The sequence below is a fragment of the Physella acuta genome, unplaced genomic scaffold (genome assembly GCF_028476545.2).
Source record: "Physella acuta isolate Inbredline_101_S28 unplaced genomic scaffold, ASM2847654v3 ptg000574l, whole genome shotgun sequence".
NCBI lineage: Eukaryota > Metazoa > Mollusca > Gastropoda > Physidae > Physella > Physella acuta.
Window position 1 is genome coordinate 381,167 of NW_026732093.1, and position 27,664 is coordinate 408,830.

Below are 27,664 nucleotides of genomic sequence, written 5' to 3' on the forward strand. Positions count from 1 at the left end.
GTAATACCAGTCTTTATGATCACGGTGTTCGCGACAGCTGCTGAGGAGAGTTAGGGAACACAAAGACCTCGTGGCCCAGACCAATAACTTGGCAAGGTATGGATGGTGACATCCGGTGCCCTAACTCAGACTGACACCATAGCAAACGACTCTCATTATAATATATGTATAACACTATAGCATATTATATATGGGCATATAATTATATATATATATAATATATATATAATATTTATATATATATATATTATATATATGTATTATATATATGTATTATATATATATATATATATATATATATATGTATTACATATATATATATATATATATATATATATATATATATATATATATATATATATAATTCTTACACCATATAGGGCCAACCATGCTTTCAAATGTATTTTTTTCTTTTTGTTCAGTAGAGACCTATATATAGGCCTATTTATATATATACATGCCATATATAGTATATATATACATGTGTGTATGTAAATTCCACATCGACCTAAAGGGCGTAATTATAAAGTTGATATCATAATGACATTGAAAAGTTTGAAATTGTAGCCATCATTAATAGCTATAACACCATTAGACAATTTTCGTTTAGGGGTTCTTCTAGCCTACCTCATCCTTCAAGGATCCCCCTGAGGCAGCCTCAATTGTTTCACAGTGCCTCCTTTTTTAGTGGTTGTAAATAAAATATGCTTTTTGAAGGTGAATTCACCCCCTACATTTGGAGGTTGCTTTGCAAGCACCATTTCATGAAACACTCAAACCACTGAGATATCATATCTTAATGAACACACATTTAAACGAATGGATGCCATCAATGAACATAGTAAATTGATTTTATTTACAGTTTTCATCACATTTTTATGAAAATAGCTAAAGCTTAAGAACAGATGATCCATGCACACAGATATACATAACACTCAAAGTTATCCAGGAAATGAACAACGACCACTCTAAACATCTGGATGGGCACTATATTGAACAGCGGTGTCCCAATTTCACAAGCTTTTATTGAAAACTAATAAAAATATGATTAAAAAAATAGATGGAAGGCAATACTTTGTTACCATATCAAGCAACATCAACAGTGGGCAAATATTTAAATATACAGTTAATTGAAAGCAGTATAAAAATAACAAGAATTATTTTAAGTGGCATTGTCTATATACACAGATTAATATAAGAATAATGAAAGTGTTAATAGTATACTCCTGATAAAGTGTACCCTGCATACAAAATCTGGCCATTATGTAGAGTGCACTTGAGTATGAACCTGTTAATAAACATTTAGCTGTATCTTTTAAAAAAAAACCTAAATAAACAGAAATAGCTGAATAAGATTAATAACTAAATGGAAAATTATTATGGGGCCTAAAACAAATACATTTATTGAAGCACCTATCACATTTTGCAACGGCTATTGTTTTTAAAAAAATTCCCTATACATACATTATGTTTTTTAAAAATATACATTACACTTACTACAGTGATAAATTACTACAATTTTGTAAATAATGTTAATATTAGTGCTAATTTTTAATGATATAATTTGAAGTTACAAATGCAACACATATACAAGCCCAGACAAGGGTTAAAATTACCCAGCCCTTGTGTGAGAGAGGAGACCTATGTATGTATCCCCCACCTATAGCAATAATCTCTTTACGAGCTAACAAAACAAGCACAGCTGGTATGATATACTGGATGCCTGCTCCAGCATAGGAACCTGTAATTCCAACTAAAAATTCAACTTGGTTGGTAGAAATGGCAACAATGAATGGTGGGATGATTGCTAGCAGAGGGCAAACTAGTCTAGGTACATACCAAGGCAGAGTACGAAACTGACTCGTCAGCATTGCATTCAAATTATTACGCAGAGTAATAGCAATGATAGGAAAGCTTGTGGACAAGGTAAAGACAGGGAATAAAGCTAGAAAATACTGGATGGGCACAATGTCTGTCAAAGCATTAGCAGTGCCAGGTTTAAAGTTGAGGCTGTACAGATCTTCTATCTTGTCAATAGCAAAGACAGCAGTAAAGCTGAGCAGCAGGTAGAATAGTAAAATAAGGAGATAATCTCCGGCCACTAGCTGCAGCAGTCTGGACTTGTTCTTGATGGGAGTCACTAGTGATGGCAGAGAGTGGTGGCACATGAAGCTGTACACGCACACACCAAACAGGTTAGGGACCCCGGACACATTGGCAACCTCAGGTTTACCTAAACCTTCACCTTTCCCTAATCTGATTGATGTTAGGATGATCATAAGTAGGAAGGCTGAAAAGAAAAATTATAGTATTTTAAAAAAAAAAAAAAAGATGAATAATATCCCTACTTTTGATTATTGTGCTTATTACTTTTATAACTTAAATGAGAATAAATTTTATTATCCATAGCCTTTACTATTAGCTATCCTTATTATTTTCATCAAACCATTTAAGTACCATGCCTTAATAACATTCTTTAGGTGTAATAGTAAATCTCTACCTAGCCAGCGAGCTAATGATGTCAAGAACTGGAGATACTTGGTCTTCTGAACATTGAAAAATGTAAATGGTCCCAGTAACAAAACAAATACAGTCTGTCGAAATGTAACATATATGAGGCAACGTAAATGAGTAGATTATACAAGTCTGGCAAATAATTCACATTGCCTTTCCTGACTGATAGCAACCCATTTTTATAAATTCAAAAATAGATATAGGTGTGTATTATTAAAACATTTAACCAAAATATTTGAATGAAATATTTTACCACAAATATTCTGTAAGCATCCATCCTGTTTAAGGAATTAGTTGGCCAGCATGGATCCTTGTCTGACAAGCTTTTGTTTGTGTTTATGTCTGTACTGTTTACAGATGAGCTGTTCTTGTATGTGCTTTTTAAAAAAATTAAAAAACAATTGCCAAGGAAAACAATTTAGATGATCAAAACACACCTGACTTATAATTTAACCAATCAAAATTTTAAATGGAGCCAACATCCAAACATCCTAGACATTACCAACTAAAGTTTATTTAACCCACTCTTACCAGGCTATATCCCGTATGGTTTTAGGTACAGCTGCAGCATAGATAGCCAAGTCTCCATACAGATAGATGATAATACACAAGTGAAAAAATAGCAGCCCCACTGCGAGAAAAATTTTGTTTTAATACCAACTGCATATGACTTTATGCAAGTTCATACTTTTTATTAAACCCTGTTGAGAGCCATGCTTATCTACATGCTCAAGAGGTGACCCATCCTTTTAAATGTCTTAACCAGCTAGTAAAATAAAAAAATTCAAACCATGAGTAGGTAGCTCAATAACAGCCTCAAGGAATATTTGGGGTTTCGGAGGCCATGTAAAAAGACATCACACCTTTGTAGTGGTGAAGGGGGGGGGGGGGAGACATCACCTTTACACTACCATTACTTTTTTTTTTTATTTTTTTTTTTAATTTTGAAGAGTTTCTGTACAACTGAATAAAACTTGCTCAACAACCTTATCTTAACCAAGTTAAATTAATTTTGTTATTTGGGGGTAGGCTGAAGTGTGATATGTCTCTTTTTCTGACCATGGAGTAGGGGGTTAGTTAGAGTGTGTAGACTAATGGGCAAAAAAAGGGTTTAATTTTTTAAGAAATACCCTTAATTATATATGTATTAATTTCAATTGTGTTTAATTAAGATGCAGAATTAAAATCAAGAATCAATTTAACATTTCTGAAGTGATGAAAGCCATCATGAAGTATCAGATCTAACAATGTCCCAAACAAAGTAATATTTAAAAAAACAAGATTTTCCTCAAGGACTGCTGATAAATTTATTGCAATTTAATATATCAAAAGCAGTATTAGGAAGGTTAACAACTTTTTTTAAAAAGCTTAATATGTTATAAACAATTTATACAATAAAAAACATTGTCAAACTTAACCATGCCATATACTGACCACTTTAAATTTCCCAAACCAAGATCCCCAGAATCACCACCAAACTTACAGAATTGTTGTGTTACCCCTGAATCATTGATGCACCTTTTCTCATGCAATGTTCCCATTCTCTACTTTTACATTATATTTGTGTCATTGCCATCCGTACATACAGTGGTGTTAACATTATTATCATTAGCCAAAGCAAACAATAATCCAGTGTTAGCTACAGCCTATACAGTTGTTACAGGAACATGCACTTTGGTATTTAGGTGTACAAGTTTGTTATGGATATGCATTTTATTATTTTACTTATATGGTAAACTTTATCCTGATAGCTCTTTGACCTTTCAAAAAAACTCACCCCTGTTAAAGTACATGGCTGCCATAGTTCCCTATGGAAAAAAAAGGAAGAAATAAACAAGGACATTAAACTAAAAACAAGTAATTAAAAAAAGTCTAGTGACAATTTTAGCGCAATTTCCTTGTGTTATCTAAAAATAGCTCTGTCGTAGCGTAAATCAAGAGCAGGGTTAGTAAAACCATTGGTTAGTTATTAAAACGTATTTATTAATTTTTTTTCAGTATTTTACATGTTTTATTTACAATAGAGTAACATGACTAAAAACCATTGCTACCGAACGTGACGTCGCAGCCATTGAACGTGATGGCGCAGCTATTGAACGTGATGACGCGTGTGGTGTGGTTGCATAAAATGCCTACTAATTCGGTCCAAATTTTAATTAATTCAAAAAATTTTTTGTGACCAAACGAAAGGATATTTTTGAAAACTTTATTCGGCAATATTGTTCTAAATTATGGCAGGAATCGATTGGTACATGTTTCAAGTCGCTAAGTGGTCTGGTTGCCGAGATATGGGCTAAAAACTGCTTTTTTTCGAGGTTTTTTGGCTTTTCCGGGAAATCCATGAAAGAAACCCGGAATTTTTATAGCCTATGTTCATCCTCGTAATTTGCTTAACATAATTGCTTTGGAACTAGTCCTCGATATTGCTTCATTGAGGAGGAGATACGACTTAAAGCTGCGGACACACATCCATCCATCCATTCATCCATCCATCCATTCCCAGAAAAGACGAGTTAATAAACGCAATTCTCCAGAATGGAAATTGCGCTAAAAAAACAAGCTGGAAAACTTTGCTGGTATTGTGAATTTGGAACCAGGTCCAAAACAGACTTTGATTACTTTGAATACCATACATATCAGAGTAATTATAAATATATCACATCATAAAAGACAATCTCTGAACGTAATACTTTTGTCCACAAAACAAAATGATATCAATAATTTGAAATATAGAGAACAGAGTGGTGGGGGAGGGTGGGAATAAGGCAGACAAGGTAGTAGTTAGTCTGGTAACAAAAGATACATGCATACTGAGGGAGAGCTATAAACTAGATGTTAATGGTAGGAAAATTAAAAAACTGAGAAATGCATACAACTTAACATACTATGAATTCTTATGTGAGTATTAAAAAATTCAGATTATGATACTTCATCTCCCATATGGATCATAGTCTGAATTTTTTAAATAATTAAGCAAGAGCTAGGTGTTAAAATCAAATTACTGGCAATAACTGAATAAGCTTATATCGTTAGAGCTTTTGTGGCACAGTCACAGAATTTTAAAAATAACAAGGAATATCACTAGAAGGGTAAAAAGAGCTACAAATGGTCATGTAGCCATGAAAAGTAATCTTACCATCTCAACCCTTTCAGTAATTTCAAAACTGGGATGAATTTCTGAGTCTGAAATCAGACAAAATATGAAATAGGCCCTTTACTGTATTTTCTGTCTCTTCAATGTAAAAAGTATAAATATTTAAACTACCAAATATCAATTAATAATAGTGAAACAAATTCTAATTTTAAAAGTTGATAGATAATTTTTCTTCTATATCCTGAACAGTTATAAACCACCTAACTTGTGCTTGGTTAATCCAATAATTCCTGAATTACATTAGTGACATTGACCACAAAACCAATTGTGCAAAGTATAAAATCTAATAGAATGTTATTGACATAGAACTACAACAATGTAGTCTCCATCAGCAGAAGATCTGTACTACATTTAATTTTGTAGCAGGCATTGTATAACTACTGTACTAAAACCATCACAATTGGCATTCTAGGGCTTAAGGGAAAATCAATATGTATCATTTTTCTAAAAGTAAGTGTCATTACATCTGACAAAATCTAAAAACTTTCTAATTTTCTTTAAATAGACACCATATAGCATTACACCACACAAAAAATGAAACTAACTAATATTGTGTAGAGATGTTAAGACACATACAGCTTGCGCGAGGCTTATACATCAATGGCGATCGTCTCTCCTCTGAATTCAACAGAGGTTGTCTCTCGCCTGTGTTGAGTGATGAATCTAATGAGTCTTTTCTCTAAATAAAAAAAAAATTAAAAATTTTCTCCAGTTTGATGATATAATAAAAAATTAGGCCTTACTATGTTGTAGTAACGCTTCTTGTGATCAAAGATACTTATTTTTCTTCATGAACTCATATAAAAAAATCTTTTATTGCCAGAAGAAAGTGTTTTTTTAACATAATAATAGAGCTAAAAATATTTAGTTATAATATACTTCATAATACTTATAATGGTTTGAAAACATTATGTAAAACAATCAGTTGGAAATAATTGTAATTTAAACTCACCAAACTTCCTTTTGTAACAAATTCCTGAAATCGCAGTTTAGCATTTGAAATAGCCATTGCCTCAATCATGAAGGTCAATGTCATGTAACTAGAAATAGATACAACAGTTATAATTAGTACCAACATAATCCATAAAGACGTGAGATTAGCTTTATGCCGGTTAATCTTAAAAACAATATAAATAAGAATTACCTCATAAACGCTAACACTACAACAGCTACCAAGCTCAGTATCCAGCCTGCCTCTTTGAATGCAGCTGGCATTGTCAAAGCACCAGTTCCCACAATCAAGTTAAAAATGTACACAAAGCCAACCTGTTTAAGTAAAAAGAGTTTTAAAAAGGTACCAGAAAACAGAAAAGCAAACAAGAAAGTATAACACTGTGATGCTTAAAATTTTAAGGCACTTCCATAAGCATTGTATATTATGAATACAAAATGAGTCTAGGTACTGGATTGATTTTTAGACCAGAAATATATGTCTCTGTGACCAAATCAATCCAAATTCAATTGATACAAATACAACTGAACTTTTCACTTACTTCACAAGTACAACTCATTCTTTACAAACAAAAAGAGTAGAGTAAGATGTTTCCAACAAATGAGTGTATTAATTTTTCAAAGTAAATTTTTACACATCTTTTGAAAGGAACATTTTAAAATCAGTATCAATAGTAGCAATAATATAGTAGGCATACAACAAAGTAACAACCCCAAATTATTTTAACAGTCAATAATTAATTAACTTACTAGTTTAGAGTACTGCCCCCCTGGATCAGATGTGTTAATATCTTTTTCATTTCGACCAGACATGTTGGAATTTGTATGCTTTATTTATGTATCACTTTATGAGATCACTTTCTAAAAAAAAATCATATATTAATTATAATTATACACAACATACTAATGCATACATAGATTGATGTACAATACTGATAAATAAACTACCCTAATATATATATATATATATATATATATATAAATATATATATATATATATATATATATATATATATATATATATATATATATATATATATATATATATATATATATATATATATATATATAAATAATTCTCTTCATGGGGACCATACAAGACACCACGCAGTTTAGCCACCACCCTCATCCCTACCTGTCAGGTGAGCTATGGTTCACCCCGAATGTTTACAATAGTAGAGCCGGTTCGAATAAGTGACGGCTATTAGGGGCAGATAATTTAGTTTTTAAACGATTTGAAACTATGGGGAGATAATGAGTTCTGCTTTATATTTTTATTGTCGTCTGTAAACTGCTGCTTTCACTGGGCGGGGTGGGGGAGGCAGTGGGGTGGGGGTAGTGTTGAATTCACAAATTATGAATTGTTGATAAGCAGAAAATAAAACAACTAGATCTAGATAGAGGCGTATGCTATGTAGCGTGTCAGCTCGTATATATATATAATATATATATTAACCTCTAACATTTCTGTTTCAAGGCAATTTAATTGGGGAGAGAACTTCATATTTTTTGTTCATTTTCCTAAATTTTTATACCTGCTGTGGGCTAAATCTAACTAAATGTAAGTTTAGGTTAGCAAATTGTAATTTTGTAAGCATTGGGACAAAAAAATGAATGGGTTGTGAAACAATACCAGCAAAATCTAACTAAACTAGATTACTAGATCAACACTGTACGTCTGTAGTCTGTAGTTTAGCTATAGCCTATAGTATATACTATATATAGGCTATGACTGACAGCAATCAGACTGTACCAAGTTCTGTTATTCAAATTTATTACAGAATTTCTAGTATTAGGATTCTTGTAATTACTAATTATACTAATCTAATACTATAATACTATAATACTAATCTATTTAAATCTATTACTAATCTAAATAAATCTATTGAATCACTTGTTAGATTATTCTTTCCTTCTTCTTTTGACAGGCCGCCACTCACTTGACTCCTGGTTATGGTGGTGAACCAGAATATTGTGAGAATAAGGGTATAAGACTGACTCAGACCACTAAAGTGACACACCAGTTTTTCACTTTCAACTTCAGTGCAGTCATGAGTCAAGGCAAGTCTGTGGTGACTGCTGTGAAGTGTGAAAATTAATTTTTTAATATCGAAAAAGAGTTAAAAAGCTACTTTTGTGGTCGATCACTTTCAATACCTAGATCTAACAGTTGAGGGGGGGGGAGGTTCACTTAATGAATGCAATACATAATACAATATGGAAAAAAAGCATCTTTTAACTTTTTAAACACATCTACAAAAATAATAATATTGAAAAATTATTACCAGTCTGAATGTTGTTAATGTTTATCTTTTCTTGACTCAAGTCACGTGACCAAATCATGTGACCAAATCTATTTTAACATTGGCTGCGTTACATTAGCCTAGCGCTTAGGCCAAGGCCTACGCGTTGCCTGGTTTTTAAAGACCATCAAACCCTGTTATTGTCTTTTCTTAATTCTTAATTATTGTAACATTGAAGTGAATCAAGCAAGAAGTCAAACAACAAATTCATCTTTGTTTTTTTTTTCCCTAAAGATCTAATAGTATTATTAGTATTGATGCCAACATGTTGAAATTAAAAAACGATTATGCGACATATGGTCCAGTGACTTCAGCCTTTTTTTTTTCCATTCCGAATACTCTTTTATAGCCTAGCCTTTGTTCATCCAAGAACACCTGCAAGGCAGCAGTTGTTTGATTATAACACCCAGAACTTCTCACTCATTGATGAGAATGATTGCTCTCCCCTGCTTACGTCAAACCCTTCATCTGCTTGGTCTATATTATGCATATATTATGATTATAGTCGAATCCGATTTAATTTTGTGTATACTTTATCTAAAATTCAGGAGAGCTCTGCCCCGCCCCCAGTATGCAATAGAAACATTTTTTTTTCTTTAAATGGTTCAACCAGTACCCCACCCCCGAGAAAAATTGTATGAAAGAAACCTTATTAGTTGTTCTCATGCATCCTTATTGTTACGTTGCACAGAACAATAATTAGTTACAGAACTACAAGGCCTACCACTATTTAGTCAATACTCTGCATCAGTGGCAGAGGCGCAGCGAGGGGGGGGGGGGCGGGGGACATATGTCCCCGGGCGCCGACCTTAGGGGGGGTGCAAATGAAAAGTTCGAGGGGGGGGGGGTGCAAATCGAAAAAAGTTTGTCCCCGGGAAGGGTCGCTATGCCTCTGATCATTGGCGTATTCGGATTGGGAGTCTGACAGCATAGAGAGGACCTCTGACTTTATTGTCTTTAAAGCTTGTTTTTTTTTTTAAAGTCGTACTTGGTCCAGGAGAATTTTATGTGTCTGACAAACGGGAGGCAGATTTATCTTCGCCAACCAGCCTCCACAATGAATATCAGTTAATTTAATGGCAGTGGGAATTCGTGTCTTATCTCATTTTCAAAACGACATTTAGACATGTATTGTGATGTATTGTGAGATCTTTATACCATGAAGTTACTGCTGTTGTGCTTGTCCTATTTTCGTTGATTAGTGCATGAAATTTAGCCTAATAACTTTAATTCACCAGGCAGTCACAACCCTATTTGCTAAGTAATTCTTTTAAGATAGATCAAAGCTGTCTCTTTTCTCAATTTGGCTAGCTTGCGAATCTGGTTTCCTTGTGAATTGTTAATGTTTTGTATACCAGTTACTCAAATACATACTGAACAGCAGTTGTATGTCTGCTTTGAATTTCTGGAATGTCAACAATTTATTTTATGATCATCTGTCTTATTTAGGAAACTGCAGTGGCTACATTTTTAAAAACCTATATCTCAACACTTCCTCAGCTTCAAAAAGTGATGTTTTTAAATTGGACCTCATGGCCTTTTTTAAATTGATTAACTAATGGAAGGTAATCCCCTATTTCTTACACCATGTTCAAAGACATAAAATGAATATAAATAACAATTGAATAAATCTTTGACTGATTATCAGTTGCTACATTTTTTTTCATTTTAAATGAATTTTATTTCTAATTCATTTGCATCAGCATTCTAGGAAATAATATTACAACTGACAATACACACCATTTTCAAGTAAAGTACAGCGGGGAATAGAAAAATTAAAGAAGATATGGCAGTGGTATACATGTTTATTCTGAACACTACTCTTTAATTCTTAGTGAGCCCTCCTCAATGATTGCACGAGACAGGTTCCTCGTTAATGCAACTCTCAAAAGCTTTAACTTATCCAGCTCAGCATCTGTCAAGTTCTGTAATTCATCATTGACATTGTATCAATATAAATTCGTGTGATCAACAGTTAAGTACAATAATTTATATTGTATCTCTGTTAGATAAAAATCGCATTTTACCTTATAATTAGAAGTGCCATCTCTCTGTAGCTCCTCAAGGCAGTGTAGCATCTCATAGGTTTGGCTGACATTCAAGACAACCTACAGAACAGATTATTTAATCAGTGTTTATTATCAGTTAATGTTAACTATAATAAAATAATGAGGAGTATTGAGGCAAGATTTAATTCTAAAAATATACCTGTGGTAAATTAAGTAGAGGTAATGCATCCATTAACATTGTCATCCAAAATCTAAAAAACAAGAACATTTTAAAATGTGTATGTGGGTACTATAAAGTATTTGTTCAACATTAAAGCTAAATATTTTATAGACAACTTTTAAAGATATTTTGTTACATTACTTATTTACTCAATACATACATTTTAGGAGCAAGTCTGGATGAAATAAGTGAAATTAATAATGAAGTTGCACCATTTATATCTCCATTATCATACAAGCTGTGAAATTCTCTATATTTGCCTAAAAAACAAAAGTTAAAAGACATGTTGCCCATATTAACATGGATTAAAAGACATAGATCATTAAAAAAAGGCTTCTCCCTTACATAAATATACATTTTAATTTTTTTTTTAAAGTGATACTTTTGTATACCAATATGTGTGTAACAGTTTAAGTTCAGAAAAAATATATGTATCCTGACACAGGATTTAATATTTCATGCAATTACAATACAGGTTATAATCTACATACCTAAGAAGGTTAAACTGTTGCTGATGAGCATTGATGGACCAAGGTGATCAATTAAATCCAGATGTGAAAACTTGCCTTGTTCACAATATTCAGTAAGAAACCTTAACATTTTAATAAAAAAAGCTGATTTGAATTGAACATTTAAAATAAAGTAAATAGAAATAGAAATTGACAAATGTGGGAAAACAATTAACAAAAAATGGAGCTTACCTATCTGTAACTTGCTTGATTATAGTAGCATCCTGTAGCAAATAATGAAATTGTGGAATTATTTGCATAGAGAAAAGAAGAGTGAATTGAGTAAGTGTTGAGTGAAAGGGTTTGAGGAGAAAATCTGTAAAACATCAAAGGAAATCTAAAAGTAGTTGCAGGACTAGTACCTTTGATTTTAAAAACCAGGATAGTGCAGAGCCAAGACGCTCTTGCTTTAGACATTTCATCCCCATAACCTTACAGATACTCTGACCTGCAATAACAGAGAAAATTGAGTTTAAATAAATTGTAAATGTTTTATGGCTTGATGCACAGATTTATTGAGGTAAAAAAAAAGACATGAAATAAAAAGGAAACTTCATTGTTTCCAAGCCTTTAAACTTGCTACTTTAGAAAGAAACAACATTTTAAAATTCTTGTGTAATGTAACATTGAAATCAGTTGTATCATCAACATTATGTTGGTACTACTCATTTTATGATCATTAAAGACAATTCTTCTCCCCCACTGTCCAATTAATGCATTTATAGCTGTACAAAATACCTTGTGCAATAAGTTTTCTTTCTTGACACAAATGAAGTACTTTATGAGCTTTACTTTCTGAATCTAGAGGTATATGCTCAACGTATGCCTCTAAATAAGCCCTGGAAGTAAAATATTGGTAAACATTAAATAAATATTGAAAAAAAAAAGCAATACTCAAATTCATTATTTTGAAGAATGGTGCACATAAAAAGGGTTTGATTAAAGATGTAGACAATGAAAATAGTTAACTTTTACAAATGCTTAACCATAACTAAAATAGTTTATTACTATGTTATTAATGCACATAACTAATAAAAGGATTGTATTTTTAGCATGCTAAACAAAAAAATAAATCTAGCATATTATTAAAAAATAAAATGTCCATACATGCCAAATGTAGGGCAGAAATCCAGATAATCAACTCCAACCTGCCATAGACTGTAATGAACGATTCACAAGTTAAATGGTGTTTTATATAGTGTTTTGTTATTAAAATAATAAGCTAAATCTAGATGCTACTTTCTTAAAAATCAGACAAAATTTCTTACCTCTTGTGTGCCATTAAAGCAGTGGCATATTCCAACAACAGGTACTCTCTTAAATTGGAACCAAACCTAGCCAGTCAAGAAATATAATAATTTGTTAAAGAGACCACCTGATCTAAACCTACTCTACATTATAACAATTCTCCTTTCACAGCCAATCAATACTTCTGACATAATCTGCAGAACGGTCACCAAGCATAACTTACGGCAATATCTGTGGATCCAAATGACCACAATGATGTAAAACATCAGCCAAGTGAGAAACAAACCACCAGCTGCGATGACTCAAGAATGTGCTGCAGATATATAATTGGTGTTAGGCAAAAATAAGCTATCGTAGACAAAATATATTCCTGGCAAAAACTACAACTAGGTTAATACAAGGGTGGAATATGTTCCACAAAATTTATAAGTGGTGACTAGGAGAATTTTATCCCATATGTAATATAAGTAGCTAAAAATAAGAGTTGAATAAAATAGGAAAAAAACAAAACCAAATAAAATGAAATCAAGTGCACTTTTTACAGGGAAAACAAAATTACCAGCTGTCTTTGATGACCTGATGTATATCAAACTCCATAGCTGCTTCAAGAATGTTATCTAGTTCCTGACCAGGCTGACCATTTATATAATATACATCTTGACATGCCTTCATAACAAAGATAAAAAAAAAAAAAGATATAACTGAGATAACATTTGCAGGGCTAAGTAAATATGAAAATGCATACAGATATTGGTTATACATATCAAGCCTTTAATCTTGAATGCACAAGTTCCAACTTTATCTTAGTTAAAAGTAAATTAACACAGTTTATTAACAATAAACAATCAACCTTGATATGAAAGCTCAGGTCTGGTAGACGGACTGTTGGATTTTGGTAGAGGAGCTTGGAGACCAACAAATGATACCATGTTTTACATTCGTCTTTTAAGTCTTGGAATACTCTATTATCTCCACACAGCACCTGATTAAAAAAAAAATCAACTATGTAAATAAACATTCAAGTAAAAAAAACTCAGCTCAGAAATTTTAAGCTTAATATAGAGCCTAGTTATCTACCAGCTGTAATGTACACTTATAAACCAACAATTACCTGAACAATAGTTTCAAGCTCTGGATAGGCAGCAAACTGTCCAGCCTGATATCTACGAATGCATTCATCCCTCCAGTGTCTCCATTTCATCTCATATTCTGCAGCAGACTGTGCATGTTGGTACTGAAATATTGCTTCTGATAAGAAAAATCCACTCTTCTTGTGAAACTTTAATAAAGGCTTATTAGTTGGTTTCAGTTAAGTCTGTGTTCTCAAAAAAATACAGTCTACTGATTCTAGTAATACACAAATAAAATCATATTTGCACAATTTAGTGGCTTATTAAGGTGGGTAAAAAGAACTTAGATAAATAGCATAGTAGAACAAGTAAGCTTACGTGGGAAAGGAAAGAAACAAGTAGCCTTATTTGGTAAAGGAAAAAACAAGTAGCCTTATGTGGGAAAGGAAAAAACTCACTGTCCAATGTGGCATTTTGCGTAAAAGCTCATCCACACCAACAAATGGTTCAGACTGACTGTACAGATGAAGTGCCAATAACTTGCGCACATTTTCTGTGTTACCTTGAAGCAAAAGGCTGTAAACCTAAAAACAAATTAAATGTCAGTGTTATAACTTTTTTGCCTCCAATATGAGAAATGTTTGTATTGTGTAATAAAGAGTATTGAGATATTTTGAAACACTTATTTTTATACAGCAAAAACAACAGCAATACAGCTATTAAAGGTCTTGAAACCTTTACAATGAAGACTACAGATATTAATATTTCTTCTAATAGTCATTATTAAATATCATAACCGTTCATAATAATAATGGACAGACCACCACTACACTAGTTTGTGTTGTACTATAATAGGATATGTTTATTATGTTGTTGAATATTCAGATAGAAAAAAATGTAGTACATACTGCTGACCAGTAGTGTGGATGGGCAGATGGGTTGTCTGACTGAGTCACCTCCATAGCAAGTTGTTTCCCTTCAGGAAAATGCCACTGTAACCAGTCTAGAAGTGGGGTCAAAATGAGACCACCTAAACAGATAAATAGCAATTATTATGAATTTGGGAATGTGCAAAAAAACATACAGACATTAAGCATGATCTACTGGAAATATTTTAAGTTTACCTTCACCTCAACAGTTAAGAAGTTAAATTGTTTAAATTTAAATCTTCAAAAGTTAGTAAAGGTAGTAAAGCTAGTATGAGTAGTAAAAAAACAATAACAGACCGTCTTAATAACATACCAGGAGCAACATCAATAAAAATAATTTCACATAAACTCCAAATTAGTTGAACTACTTCAAATTCTTGGATATGCTCTTCATACTTGAGCTTTTGCTGCTCATCTACACAAGAATCTGAAAACAAAAATGTCCAGTGTTTAAAAATTTAATGCCTTTCTGCACATTTTTTAAAGATAGAAAATGTTTATATTGCACTCCATAGTCTTTCTGTTACGTTCAAATGGTTTTTGTAATTAAAATTTTCAGAAAATTTTATACCTGAAATATTCATGAGTTCCATGCTGCAAGCTTTCAATACAGCCCTATACTGTTTACTTGCTTTGCGTAACCTGAGTAAGCAAACAAGTTGTAGTACAAGTACGGATATTTTTTTAAAATTGAAATTATTGTGTTGAATTATTTAATAAACAACATGTGAATGTTAAGGTGTCTAAATACTCACTGTGTGGATAGCATGGACTGCGATAAACTGTTAACTTGTCCCTGTAGCATCACAAAAATATCTGTAAATGGAGAATTAAATCAAATTTACAACAAAGCTTTTATCTAGTTGCTATTCAAGTAAGCAGTCTTATAATTAACGAGAAAAATGGCCCGTTGAGGAAGGATACACCGGGCGCTAGGTTGATAGTGCTGTCTCTTTTCTCTAAACAAAAACCACCCCCCCCACACACACCACCCCCACCCCCACCCACACCCCCACCCACACCACCCCCACCCCCACCCCCACCACCCCAACCCCCCACCCCCCCACACACCACCCCCCCACACACCACCCCCCCCACCCCCACCCCTACACACACCACCCCACACACACACCACCCCCCACCCCCCCCCCCCCCCCCCCCCAAAAAAAAACATGTCTACCGTCCCATTCAACGAAATATAATTATATACTTTTTCCAGTGTCCGCCCCCTCCCCGAAAATTCTACACCCGCCCCCGAAATTTTCAAGTACCCTCACCCCTCTCCGGGGAGGAAAAAGTCTAAATTAAAACCACCCCCCCACTCACCCCCACCCCCCCCCTCACACACACACACATTACCACCACCCCCCACCCACCCCCCCCCCCCCCCAAAAAAGCATGTCTACCGTCCCATTCAACAAAATATAATTATATACTTTTTCCAGTGTCCGCCCCCTCCCCGAAAATTCTACCCCCGCCCCCGAAAATTTCAAGTACCCCCACCCCTCTCCGGGGAGGAAAAAGTCTAAATTAAAACCACCCCCCCCCACTCACCCCCCATCCCCCCCCCACACCCCCCCCCCTCCCCCCACCCCCCACCCACAACCCCCCCCCCTAAAAAAACATGTCTACCGTCCCATTCAACGAAATATAATTATATACTTTTTCCAGTGTCCGCCCCTCCCCGAAAATTCTACCCCCGCCCCCGAAAATTTCAAGTACCCCCACCCCTCTCCGGGGAGGAAAAAGTCTAAATTAAAACCACCCCCCCCCCCACTCAACCCCCCCCCCCCACCCCCACCCCCCTCAGACGTTCTTACGCGGGGGTGGGGCTTCGCCCCTACCCGAAGAATTGTATGCAAGAAACTCTTCACGCAAACCATTTAGATTAGACAACATTTCCTTTTTTTCAATGTTTCAATGACGTCATTACATTACTGTGTGCACTCTCTGGTTTGAGATTATGTTCTACTCTACGCTAAATGTGTCGACGTCATATTTCGTTTTTCGAATTACTGTGCAGGTTTTTAAATTCCTTGTGTTTTCTCTAGAGCGTTCTTGTCAGACAGATAGATAGATAGATAGATAGATAGATAGATAGACAGACAGCGAAACTATTATTATAGATAATTATGCAAGCAGCTGATTCACTTACTGTGTGTTTCATTTACCAGCTTTCTAGCTACATCATGCATTTCAGCATTCCATTGTAGATCAAATATATGTTGCTCACCATCGCCTGTTTTGCTTGATTCTGATTTGAAAGTACAAAACATTTTTTATCATTAGTTATTTATTTTAATTTGGGATACTTTTACAAGCTTAAATTTGTACTGAACCAGCTACAATAAAACAATAGTTTTTTTTTATAAATATTCTTTACTGAGGCTGTGTGAGTACACCCTATTTTATTTACTGTAAATAACAGTAATAATGTACAAAAGGCTAACTATTTATATTGAAACAGCAGTCAACCAATCAAATATGTGTGGTGCAAGAGGTTAACTATATAATAACAAGTTCTACATACAAATTGTGCAGGGTCATTGCCCTTCGATTCTAAGCTTGATGCTTTTTCCAGTGTAAGAATATAACTGACCCAGGTTACAAATTAAACATCAGTTTATTTACTAGACTAACTTCAATTTGTGCAAAACTCTAACTCTATTCTACTGCTATTCTACACAACTTTCTAAAAACCTATTCCACTGCAACTTGATTGTATACTTTATCAATTAACTGTTTGACAATAACCTCCTTCTAGAATGATCTACCCCTGGACTGATTTATAATTTTCTCTCTCTAATTCAACACCAGTTACTAGTCATCTCACTTCTCCCATTGGTCTGGCTGTTTTAATGTTTTCTACCTTCCTTGACAAATAGCAGCTCAAGCTACCCACTTTTAATCATTGACTTACTCTTTTTGGATGGCAATTGAGTCTGGAACACATGAAGTTGCTTTCCCATACCCCATTCACAGCTTAGCATTGAATCTTTCATCTCTTTCACAGGCTAGAAAAAAAAGGGTTATTAACTATGAACCATGTAGAGAAAAAATTAAAAAGATTCTGCTTAAGAAAATAGCCATAAAAAATTATGGAAAGCCCCAATCAAAATTATTACCACTTAGTTTTAAACAAATGACACCGACTAGGCCTGCCATGTCAAGCAGTGAGTGTCGCTAATACAACTAGATTTGTTAAGTACTAACCATATCTAGACTATACTAACTTAACTAAAACTAAATCTAGAACATTATTAGGCCTACAATATTCAGAATATTCTAGTTAGTCTTACTTATAACTTTTTTTTTATATTTAAACTAGTTAGGCCCTAACTTGTTTTACTTCTTTTTAACTTACTTACCCAGAAAATAGAATGACTAGATCTAGATCTAATAAATTACTAATTAATTAGACTACCATTTTATTTTAGAGCCTACTAAGTACATTATGATTAGGCTTATTCACTTCAAAAAAATAAAATAGGTGTGTTGGGTTGTTAGTAGTATTGAAATCTCGACTACTTTTATACTTAGAAATAAGGGTTCGGCGTTTGGACGTATGTTAATGGTAGAACTAGGGTTGAGGTTCTCTTAGGTTAGGGTTGTCATTAGCAAGTAAGCAAGACATGTGTATTTATTTTAGTTAGGCCTAGCTAACTGAAACCTACTAACCCAACAGCCCCCTTTTTAGGAAGCTTCTATTATCTTTAAAAGTATAGGCCATAGGCCTATCACTTAGAATCTAGATCTATATATTATATTGGCCTATTCTATATTCATTTTGAATTTTGACAATGAACCCTGCTCTGTATGTCTTCATCTTATCTGTATTTCTGCCAAGTTACATGTTGTATGAAAACTCGAATAATCTATAGACTAAAACTAAAAGTAACACACCCCTTTTAAAAAAGTTAAAAAGCCTGCCCCCAAATTCAAATCGGCAATTACCAATAATTGCCAATTAGCATGTCCGGCTAGGGGGGGTCGGGGAGGGGGGTTAAGAAGTGTGATTCAATCTGTGATTTCTCCGTCGGATATAGACTAGATCTAGATCTACTTTCTAAATCAAACTTATACAGTTTAAAAGGTTATTCGGTTAGGAACAGAATGATGTATAACATGTTAATTTAAACACAGCAAAAGCATGCAAAAACTACTAGATTCTAGATCTATAGTGAATAGTTATAGTGTATGCAGGGCTAGGGAAAATTCGATTTTCTCGGCAGTGGCATCTTCTTTGCCCGGTCTTGGTTAGCGGCTTAATAATCTAAATTCTAAACCTTCAGCCCAGAGATCTAGATTCTAGATGGATTAGTCTCTACAATAGTAGAATAAATTAATAATGTTCTCCGCAATTTTTCTAATCAAAGCAGCTTATTAACTGTTCAATTTTGAAAACTTGCCAAAATAAATTGTTCAACTTCGCGCTCTATCCCTGTAGTCGCCATTTTCACTGATTTGTGAATGTTTTTAAACTTCACGAGTGTAGGCCTACACTCATTATTCTATCTTTACACACAGGCTACAGGAAGATCTAAATCTAGGATTAGTTGTCCCCCCCCCCCCCCCTCCATTTCTAGATCTAGATTAGATCTAATCTAGTTCCGTCTCACTCTGTTTTAATTTTTTTTTTAATTTAAAGTTGTTTTTTTTTAAATTTACAAAATTATTGGTGAGCCTGTAAAAAAACAACCCCGTTGTAGCACTAATAAAATATTATCTACTACCTACTTAACCTAACTATATGACAGACTTGTGGCACAAGCAACAATACAATAACTTACTACAATATCTATCTTAGATCAAACCATCAGTATTCTCTTCCAAGTCAGAAAAGTACGTTTTACAAACTGTTCAACATTACAATGTAACCAAAAAACTCAGCATGGTATGATGATACTGACAACACATTCCGATTCAGTATAGCTTAATGAACTTAATGCATATTTATTTTAGGCCTATTATTATTATATAAACAGTGCTCTATTGAAATAAGTCACCACTCTGAACATCAAAAGGGGGGGGGGGGGAGGATCAGGGGCGGTTGTTTAGGGGTTTTATATCCAGGTTTTTACTTTGGCCTAAATACTTGGCACCCCTTTTTAAATTGCCACTATCAAGATCACTGTTCGATTTATGGCAAGGATTAGAAATACCTTTCCCTTTGGAAGTGAGATTGAGACTGTTAGTCTGTTGCTCCACAGAAGACTATTATACCAGTTAGTTTTTTAAAATATTGCCTAGCTAGCATTTAATTAGGAACATGATTCTTCAACACAATTAAAATGTTTACATGCACAACTTACTCTTCAACATCTTAAGTTTATTCTAATAGTACTCCACCAAGTGTAGTAGGCTAAACTTTTTTAAAAAGTAATGTTGTAGATAGAACAATACTGTTTTTTCCACTATTGGAGAATGTGTGCTCAATCCGACCTTGATTTTAAAGACAACATAAAATGTGTGTATATTCTTGATACGGCAACAATATCTGTTCAACTTTAGTAAATAAAAACCACAATCAAAACACATTCTATAAACACAGCAGTTACAAAAATACTCAATGTAATTTGAAAAGCTGAGAGATCAAGAAGGATTGTCAAAGCCAACATAAAAATAAGACAACAAAATACTTCAGTTTATGGAAGGAATTCAAAACATTTTTGATTATCATCAATTGAAATTGTAATACAACTTCTATTATTATTGGCAGTGTAAGAATACAATTCTGATGAAAAACAAAAAATATAACTTTATAAATAACTTCAGCATCAAGATTCACACAATAATGTAGACGTATGCACTTAATATCACATTGCCTAGCAATTTTCACAAACATATAAATACAATAAAAGTTATGCCTTATTTTCACCAAAATTTAGGTGCCAGCATTTAGAAACACATTTCAGATTTTTAACAGGCACACCATTTTAACATAGATTCAATTAATGCTGTTCTGGCTATCTTTCCCACCTTAATTTGAACAAAAGTAGTGATTTGTATTCAAATTAGCTACAAGATCTGCCTTAAAAATACATATGTAGGCACTTATTACAACGAGCATTGGTACACTCATTATACCAACGATTAGAGAATTCTGGAGTATGAGAAGCCAAGCCAATTACAGATTACATAACACAGACAATAAAAAAAACAATCAATTCATATTAATTAAGAGCACATGATTTGAAAAAAAAACATAACTATTGATATATTTTCAGTCTGAATTATTGTCAAAGTACTTTTGAATTATGTTCTGCAGAACTAAAATTCCACACAAGATTAATAATATACATACCAGATGATTTAAGTATTATTTTGAATTTTTGACAAAAATGCATAAAAAGTTTCTTTGGTCAATGGCATAGGTAAGATTTAGGTTATGGGGTTTAAAATCTGCAAAGAAAACACCCATGGGAGCTATTCACCAGTTGTTTTTTTTTAAAACTCCTGAACAATTATTACAATGTAAAATTGTGGATTTATGGTATGCAAAATGTTGAAACTGAGAGCATTGAAAGCAACACATGTGACAACAACTATAAGTTAATGTAAGAGACCAATTATTTAGGGGTCCATGCCTATGCCAGTGATTATGGTTCATGATAAAATGTACAAAATCTGTTCATTTTTAATCAATACAAGTGGATGAGTGAGATATGGAATTTCCCTTAACATTGATTTTGTAACCATAATGAAGTATTGAAATAATACTGTTACAACCCTGGTTAAAGTTCAGTTTTTTCAACTGTTGGCATCTTCCGTTCACCAGTTTCTGGTATATGCTGTTCATTGGTTTCTGATATTTGCTGTTCATTGGTTTCTGACATTTGCTGTTCTCCAGTTTCTGAAACCTGATGTTCACCAGAGTCTGCCATAGGCTGTTCACCAACATCTCCCTTTTGCTTATTCTTATCTGTAATAATAACACTTTGTAAGATACATTTCTACAATAGAAAATTATCTGTATGTTGCTCACTATTTATGGCTCTATTTAGAAAAGAATTTACAATATGAAAATAAATTCCAGTCTAAAGTAAGATAAGTTTGTAAGATGGTGTTACCTTTAGGTTTAGTCTTTTTTTTAACTTCTCCTTTCCACTCCTCTTTTAAGCATTCTGTAATAGTTCCAGAAATTTACATAATAAAATTTGTAGTGGAAGATTTAATATTTAAAAAAAATATATTGATTCTGAAATGTAACACTTGTAAGAGAAGCGAACAACAAACTTTTAAAGAGTATGACACATTACAAAATCATTACACCACTGAGAATTTGTGCTATAAGTTTCATTAAAGTTGCTCTTGTTTATGTTTCTTGTTATTATTTATCTTCATTGAGTAAGAAAGCTGTAACAATTAATAATCTACAAAACCTAATTCTGTTTAGTTTTTACACCTTTCACGTTACTCTATCAAAAAAAAAAAAAAAGATTTATTTTTAAGATATATTATTTTACTTACCTAGATCATCCTTTTTAAGAACTTTATCCTTACAAAGAAATTTTGTAAGATCTTTATCTTGATGGTTCCAATACCAGTCTTCTATTGTCTCTTCAAAATCTTCAACTATTTGAAAGCACTGGAAAAAAATTGTGTATTCTTTTATTAATATAATTATAAAAGGCATATTGGTATTTCTTAAGCTCAATCCTCATTTCAGTGGTTTCTTAACTCTTTTCTGTCACAGAACTAATTACAGTGCACTAGCTACATATGGCAACACAGACAAATAGTTGTAAGACACAATAGGACAAAAAAAGCTAACCACATGAAAGGTGGCTGGGTTGCAACTCACCTTTCTCTGCATCTCTGTCACCCCAGCAGATGGTGTATCCCACAGCTCATATGGTATTCCCAGTTCAACTTTAACACCTTTATCCCTGACACAAAAGCACCAATAGAAAATTAATAAACTTATAACTATCTAAACACATAATTGTACTTAAAATAAACTTTTCAAAAGGACACAAAGATATTTATCTGTCTTACTTCAAGTTGTGCAGAGCTGTCATGGTCTGACTTCTGCCTTTAGCAAATCGAAGGCTGCCTTTTCTCTCTGCATGCACATTATATTCTAATATTTTTTCACAAACATGAGGGTCATTAACAGCTTCAATCAGACGTAGTTCACTGTAACAAAATTATTATGTTGTGTAAGTTTTTACATACATTAAAATAAACCCAATAAGAAATTTGGATATTTAGAATCCACCCTTTGAATGCTTGGCAAAATGAGCCCCAGGCATGGCCTCAACCTACTCATGGGCTTACTGCTTTGCTGTAAATATGAATTATTTTACACAAACTTACGATTTTCTGTACTGTTTCTTTTTCTTTTTTACATCTAGGCCATAACCTGTTTCAATTACTTCGTTGGTCTTTCCAGTCTCATCTAATCTACCTCTTAACTCAGTTGCCAAGTACTTGCAAACTGCAATAAAAATGTTAAAGTACTAAGTAAAAGTAGTTTAAAGTAGCATAATAAATTAATATAATTTATTTTTGTAAAAATACTACTAAAAAAAGTAATAAATAGGCCTAGAAACTAGTATTACAATATTACTATTTTTAACTTAATTTATAATTTTATTTTAACTCAAAAGCAGTCAGACCTGCTTATTTTATTACTTTTAATTAATTAGTTTCAGATATTGTCGAGGTTTATTCCACCGGAATATCTTAGATTCTGCTTTTCTTGTAAAATCAGATTTAAAATGTAGATCTAGATCTAGATTCTAACCTTCACATAATGACGGATTTCTGTGGGGGTCTTCGTGAGATTCTGGCTCATTTGCTTCTGTTCCATGGCAACACCGAGGCGTCCCGTAAAGAAACAGTAAAATAATAGGCAAAGCTACAATCGCATTGTATTCCTTGAACATGTTGGCAGCACTGGGAGCAATAAGAGGCAATTAATTAGATATTACAACTAAACAAACAAGAATGTAATTTAAAATAACAAACTTCACTTGGCCTACCAAGTTAGTGCTGACAGTTTTCAGCCTACCTGCAGTCGGAAGAAAAATGAAATGGGAAGTAGATTTGCTAAAACTGAAAGCTAGTTACGGGATTTTCCAATGTAGGCTAACTCTTCCCTTAGCTGTACATTTCTGATTGGCTAAGAAGAAGACGATATAAATATCTACATTAGGCCTGGCCTAGGCCAAGGCTAATGTCGAATTATTTGTAAGATTTATTTTGTCTTTGCCGCTTTTAAGATCTAATATCCTTTTTAAATATTCTTAGTAGAGTCTTTATGTTACATCTAGAGTCTACAGACTATAAATGTAGGCCAAATCAGTTTAATAAACGAATAGCTTTTTCATTTTAGGGGTCATCCATAAATGACGTCACGCTTTTTTGGACGATTTTTACCTCCCCCCCTCCCCTCCGTCACACGTCGTCACAAAAAGCCAGACCCCCCCTAAAATGACGTCACACCTCAACCTACAACCCCCCCCCCCCCTCAAAATTGCAGTTGAATTTTTTTTAAACATCGATATTTTTCCAAAATCTTGTCTAAACTATTAGAGAGTACAATTTATTAAAACAGTTATCTAAAACTCGAAATAACGTCTAAAATTCGTTTTCTAACATTGCTTTTTTATAATGCAAAAATGTGACGTCGCAACATCTGAACCCTCCCCCTTCCCCCTCATCAAACATCGTCACAAAATAACGGACCCCCCTCCCCCTACGAGTGTGACGTCATTTATGGATACCCCCCTTATTATGCCGCTGATATATTTTTTTCTAACATGCTTGGCGCCCCCTGTATAAGCTAATATACTATATTATACTATATAGGCCTACATTTATAGTTTAAAGATTAAAGACATTTATGCATCAGCCGTCCTACTGAAAACTAGAGAAACCAGAGTTTCTTCCAGGCATCTCTTGGGGGTGGGGCGGAGCCCCCCTCCCCGAAGAAAGTCTACCGCCCCCCCCCCGAACAACGAGATGGATTTTATATAGTAAACATACACTTTTACTAGTGTCCGCCCCCCCCCCCCCCCGAAAAATGTTGACCGCCCCCCCCCCCACGAAAATTTCAAGTGCCCCCCCCCCCCCCGCCCAGAGAAAAAAGTCTGGAAGAAACACTGAGAGAAACGATATAGCTTTTTTACCACCGGTTATGCATTTGAGATCTAAAAATGGCACGTAGAGAGCAATATAGATCTATACTAGCCGTCCCGGCCAGGCCCTGCACTGGCCTCTGTGAAAAACCTATCTGTAAATGACCATGGCATGTGTGTTTCGTAATCAGCATATACCCGGCATTGCCCACCCTAACCACAATCAACCAAAACCACAACACACAAAAAAAAAGAACCGCAAACATAACACAAACAAACACAACACAAACACAACATTAACACAACAGAACCACAACACAACCCAACACAAGCACAACACAAACACAACACAGACACAACACAACCACAACACAACCACAACACAACCACAACACAACACAAACACAACACAAACACAACAAAACACAACACAAACACAACACAACACAAACACAACACAAACACAACACAAACACAACACAAACACAACACAAACACAACACAAACACAACATATACCGGGAAGGCTAGTATTATATAAAATTGTATATCTTCTTGTAGTTTGGTGCAGGTGTCTATAAAAGAGCTTTCTGAAACATATCTGTAAAGGAACATGACATGTGTGTTTATTAGTCAGCATATACCCGGCATTGCCCACCCTAACCACAATGGTAATTTTTAATCCAATATTCAGCCATTCCGGCAATACCTTTCATAAACATTCACTTAAAATGTATTAAAATCTGTAGTTATTATTATTAGCCGTCATACTAAGAGTGAGATTTTAACTATTAATACTGTTTAAATGCCGAACACACCACAGATCATGAAGTAGATGTTGAACTAAAAGCTGTTCGTGTAGGCCTATATATGTGTGTGCGGCGTGCATGCGTGTGTGTGTGTGTGTGTGTTGGTTTAGCTGTAGGCAGCTGTGAGCTGACTATATAGATATTGAAGGTTAGGCTTATAGGCCTATATCATATAATCCCCATTTGGTAATAGAGCTAAAGTAAAAGACATAAACAATTGATAACATGACAAAAGCTGAAACCCACGTTGACATCCCAACCAGAGCTGCATCGATTGTGTGACGGTGCTGTACGTCAGCAACAACAGAGCTGGATCAAGTTTCCAGCGGCGGCTTATGAGTGAGGCAGATATATAATATTACTTTCCTTAAGGATAGTAAGTTTTACAAGCACATGGCCCAATGAAGCCGCCTATTAATTTAACAAAAGAACTGGCCCGGGCCTTAGGGTGCACAAACATCAAGAGGTTAGGAAAGCGGTTAATTATTTTGTTACAAGCTGACCCGCGACGTAGTATACGCCGCCATCTATTTGTTTTTATAGGCTAATTTGTGAATTCAACACTATTTCATTTTCAAGGCAATGTTTTTGAAGATCTACATTGAACATAGTAATCACACATCGATGTAACATGATAATGGACTGTATAAGATGTTTACCAGGCGCCCTACACAAGATCACCCCGCTCCGGTCTATGACCCGTTTAAACTAGATTTTTCGAGTCAACATACTCGGGCAGATGAGGCTCGTTAGCTGGGGACAGCCACTCTTCTAGGAGAGACAACTCCAAAATCAAACAACTGCTGCCTTGTAGTTTGTTCTTGGTTGGACAAAGGCTATGGAAGCAAATCCAAAAAGAAAAGCAGGCTGAAATCGGAGTCAATGGCCTCAATGGCGCATAACCAGTTGACACGTACGTATCCTTAATTGTGATGGAGGCGTGGTGGAGTCGGCAAAAGCTCATGGTTGATAAATTCGAAAAAGTCTCGAGTTCAAACTCTCTGGCAGATAGGGCTCGATCCCTCCCAACACTAAAAATTAAAAACGAAGAAGAAGAAGAGTCAACATATAGACTATGGGGCAACATGTAGGATAAGGGGCAACATGTAGACTATGGGGCAACATGTAGGTTATGGGGCAAGATGTAGACTATGGGGAAACATGTAGACTATGGGGCAACATGTAGACTATGGGGAAACATGTAGGTTATGGGGCAACATGTAAGTTATGGGGAAACATATAGGTTATGTGGCAACATTATGTAGGTTATGGGGTAACATGTAGACTATGGGGTAACATGTAGACTATGGGGCAACATGTAGACTATGGGGAAACATGTAGGTTATGGGGCAACATGTAAGTTATGGGGAAACATATAGGTTATGTGGCAACATTATGTAGGTTATGGGGTAACATGTAGGCTAAGGGGCAACATGTAGACTATGGGGCAACATGTAGGTTATGGGGCAAGATGTAGACTATGGGGAAACATGTAGACTATGGGGCAACATGTAGACTATGGGGAAACATGTAGACTAAGGGGCAACATGTAGGCTATGGGGCAACATGTAGGTTATGGGGTAACGTAGGCCAAGGGGTAACATATGTAGACTATGGGGCAACACATGTAGGTTATGGGGCAACATGTAGGCTTAGGGGCAACATGTTGGTTATAGGGCAACATGTAGGCCAAGGGGCAACATGTAGGTTATAGGGCAACATGTAGGTTATGGGGCAACATGTAGGCCAAGGGGCAACATGTAGGTTATGGGGCAACATGTAGGTTATAGGGCAACATGTAGGTTATGGGGTAACATGTAGGTTATGGGGCAACATGTAGGTTATGGGGCAACATGTAGGTTAT

General features: G+C 34.5%; 3 protein-coding genes across 7 annotated transcripts; all 3 read right to left on the minus strand.

Moving 5' to 3' along the window:
- Positions 1 to 833: 833 nt before the first annotated feature.
- LOC131946882 (transmembrane protein 104) lies at positions 834 to 8,949 on the minus strand. 4 transcript variants are annotated; one of them, XM_059307870.1, is made up of 12 exons: positions 8,905 to 8,949; positions 8,560 to 8,698; positions 7,370 to 7,480; positions 6,813 to 6,934; positions 6,621 to 6,708; positions 6,245 to 6,347; positions 5,651 to 5,697; positions 4,292 to 4,322; positions 3,046 to 3,145; positions 2,768 to 2,891; positions 2,501 to 2,594; positions 834 to 2,290 (listed from the first exon to the last, which is right to left on the minus strand). In XM_059307870.1, the coding sequence occupies exons 3-12, from the start codon at positions 7,430 to 7,432 to the stop codon at positions 1,545 to 1,547; spliced, it is 1,518 nt and encodes a 505-aa protein (XP_059163853.1). In that variant the 5' UTR covers positions 7,433 to 7,480; positions 8,560 to 8,698; positions 8,905 to 8,949; the 3' UTR covers positions 834 to 1,544. The 4 variants fall into 4 exon arrangements, with proteins under 4 accessions (XP_059163853.1, XP_059163852.1, XP_059163856.1 ...); XM_059307869.1 differs by having other exon boundaries at positions 8,514 to 8,698; XM_059307873.1 differs by lacking the exon at positions 8,560 to 8,698 and having other exon boundaries at positions 8,905 to 8,928.
- A 1,760-nt stretch (positions 8,950 to 10,709) lies between these two features.
- On the minus strand, positions 10,710 to 19,429 carry LOC131946883 (nuclear pore complex protein Nup85). Its single transcript, XM_059307874.1, has 22 exons — positions 19,317 to 19,429; positions 17,828 to 17,921; positions 17,063 to 17,161; positions 15,663 to 15,723; positions 15,479 to 15,549; positions 15,221 to 15,334; positions 14,887 to 15,008; positions 14,437 to 14,562; positions 14,020 to 14,142; positions 13,759 to 13,890; positions 13,468 to 13,574; positions 13,132 to 13,221; positions 12,929 to 12,994; positions 12,768 to 12,818; positions 12,399 to 12,499; positions 12,023 to 12,108; positions 11,853 to 11,884; positions 11,643 to 11,743; positions 11,312 to 11,411; positions 11,131 to 11,182; positions 10,950 to 11,030; positions 10,710 to 10,847 (listed from the first exon to the last, which is right to left on the minus strand). The coding sequence occupies exons 1-22, from the start codon at positions 19,359 to 19,361 to the stop codon at positions 10,740 to 10,742; spliced, it is 1,962 nt and encodes a 653-aa protein (XP_059163857.1). The 5' UTR covers positions 19,362 to 19,429; the 3' UTR covers positions 10,710 to 10,739.
- A 1,032-nt stretch (positions 19,430 to 20,461) lies between these two features.
- On the minus strand, positions 20,462 to 24,016 carry LOC131946887 (protein canopy 4). Of its 2 annotated transcripts, none has more exons than XM_059307883.1 (8): positions 23,924 to 24,016; positions 23,657 to 23,808; positions 23,227 to 23,347; positions 22,906 to 23,046; positions 22,712 to 22,796; positions 22,378 to 22,495; positions 21,978 to 22,031; positions 20,462 to 21,829 (listed from the first exon to the last, which is right to left on the minus strand). In XM_059307883.1, the coding sequence occupies exons 2-8, from the start codon at positions 23,796 to 23,798 to the stop codon at positions 21,642 to 21,644; spliced, it is 849 nt and encodes a 282-aa protein (XP_059163866.1). In that variant the 5' UTR covers positions 23,799 to 23,808; positions 23,924 to 24,016; the 3' UTR covers positions 20,462 to 21,641. The 2 variants fall into 2 exon arrangements, with proteins under 2 accessions (XP_059163866.1, XP_059163865.1); XM_059307882.1 differs by having other exon boundaries at positions 23,895 to 23,989.
- Between the last annotated feature and the right edge of the window lie 3,648 nt (positions 24,017 to 27,664).

What these genes read in the sequence shown, in the direction of transcription:
- LOC131946882 (XM_059307870.1), bottom strand. Translation starts at nt 7,432, where the DNA reads ATGTCTGGTCGAAATGAAAAAGATATTAACACATCTGATCCAGGGGGG. An exon ending in GTAGTGTTAGCGTTTATGAG is followed by an intron (nt 6,709 to 6,812) that starts GTAATTCTTATT and finishes ATCTATTTCTAG; the next exon opens with TTACATGACATTGACCTTCA. An exon ending in AGCCATGTACTTTAACAGGG is followed by an intron (nt 3,146 to 4,291) that starts GTGAGTTTTTTT and finishes TTTTTCTCGCAG; the next exon opens with TGGGGCTGCTATTTTTTCAC.
- LOC131946883 (XM_059307874.1), bottom strand. Translation starts at nt 19,361, where the DNA reads ATGGCGACTACAGGGATAGAGCGCGAAGTTGAACAATTTATTTTG. An exon ending in GCTGGTAAATGAAACACACA is followed by an intron (nt 15,724 to 17,062) that starts GTAAGTGAATCA and finishes CTCCATTTACAG; the next exon opens with ATATTTTTGTGATGCTACAG. An exon ending in ACCTGAGCTTTCATATCAAG is followed by an intron (nt 13,575 to 13,758) that starts GTTGATTGTTTA and finishes TTTGTTATGAAG; the next exon opens with GCATGTCAAGATGTATATTA.
- LOC131946887 (XM_059307883.1), bottom strand. Translation starts at nt 23,798, where the DNA reads ATGTTCAAGGAATACAATGCGATTGTAGCTTTGCCTATTATTTTACTG. An exon ending in TCTTAAAAAGGATGATCTAG is followed by an intron (nt 22,032 to 22,377) that starts GTAAGTAAAATA and finishes GAACTATTACAG; the next exon opens with AATGCTTAAAAGAGGAGTGG. An exon ending in AAAAAAGACTAAACCTAAAG is followed by an intron (nt 21,830 to 21,977) that starts GTAACACCATCT and finishes TTATTATTACAG; the next exon opens with ATAAGAATAAGCAAAAGGGA.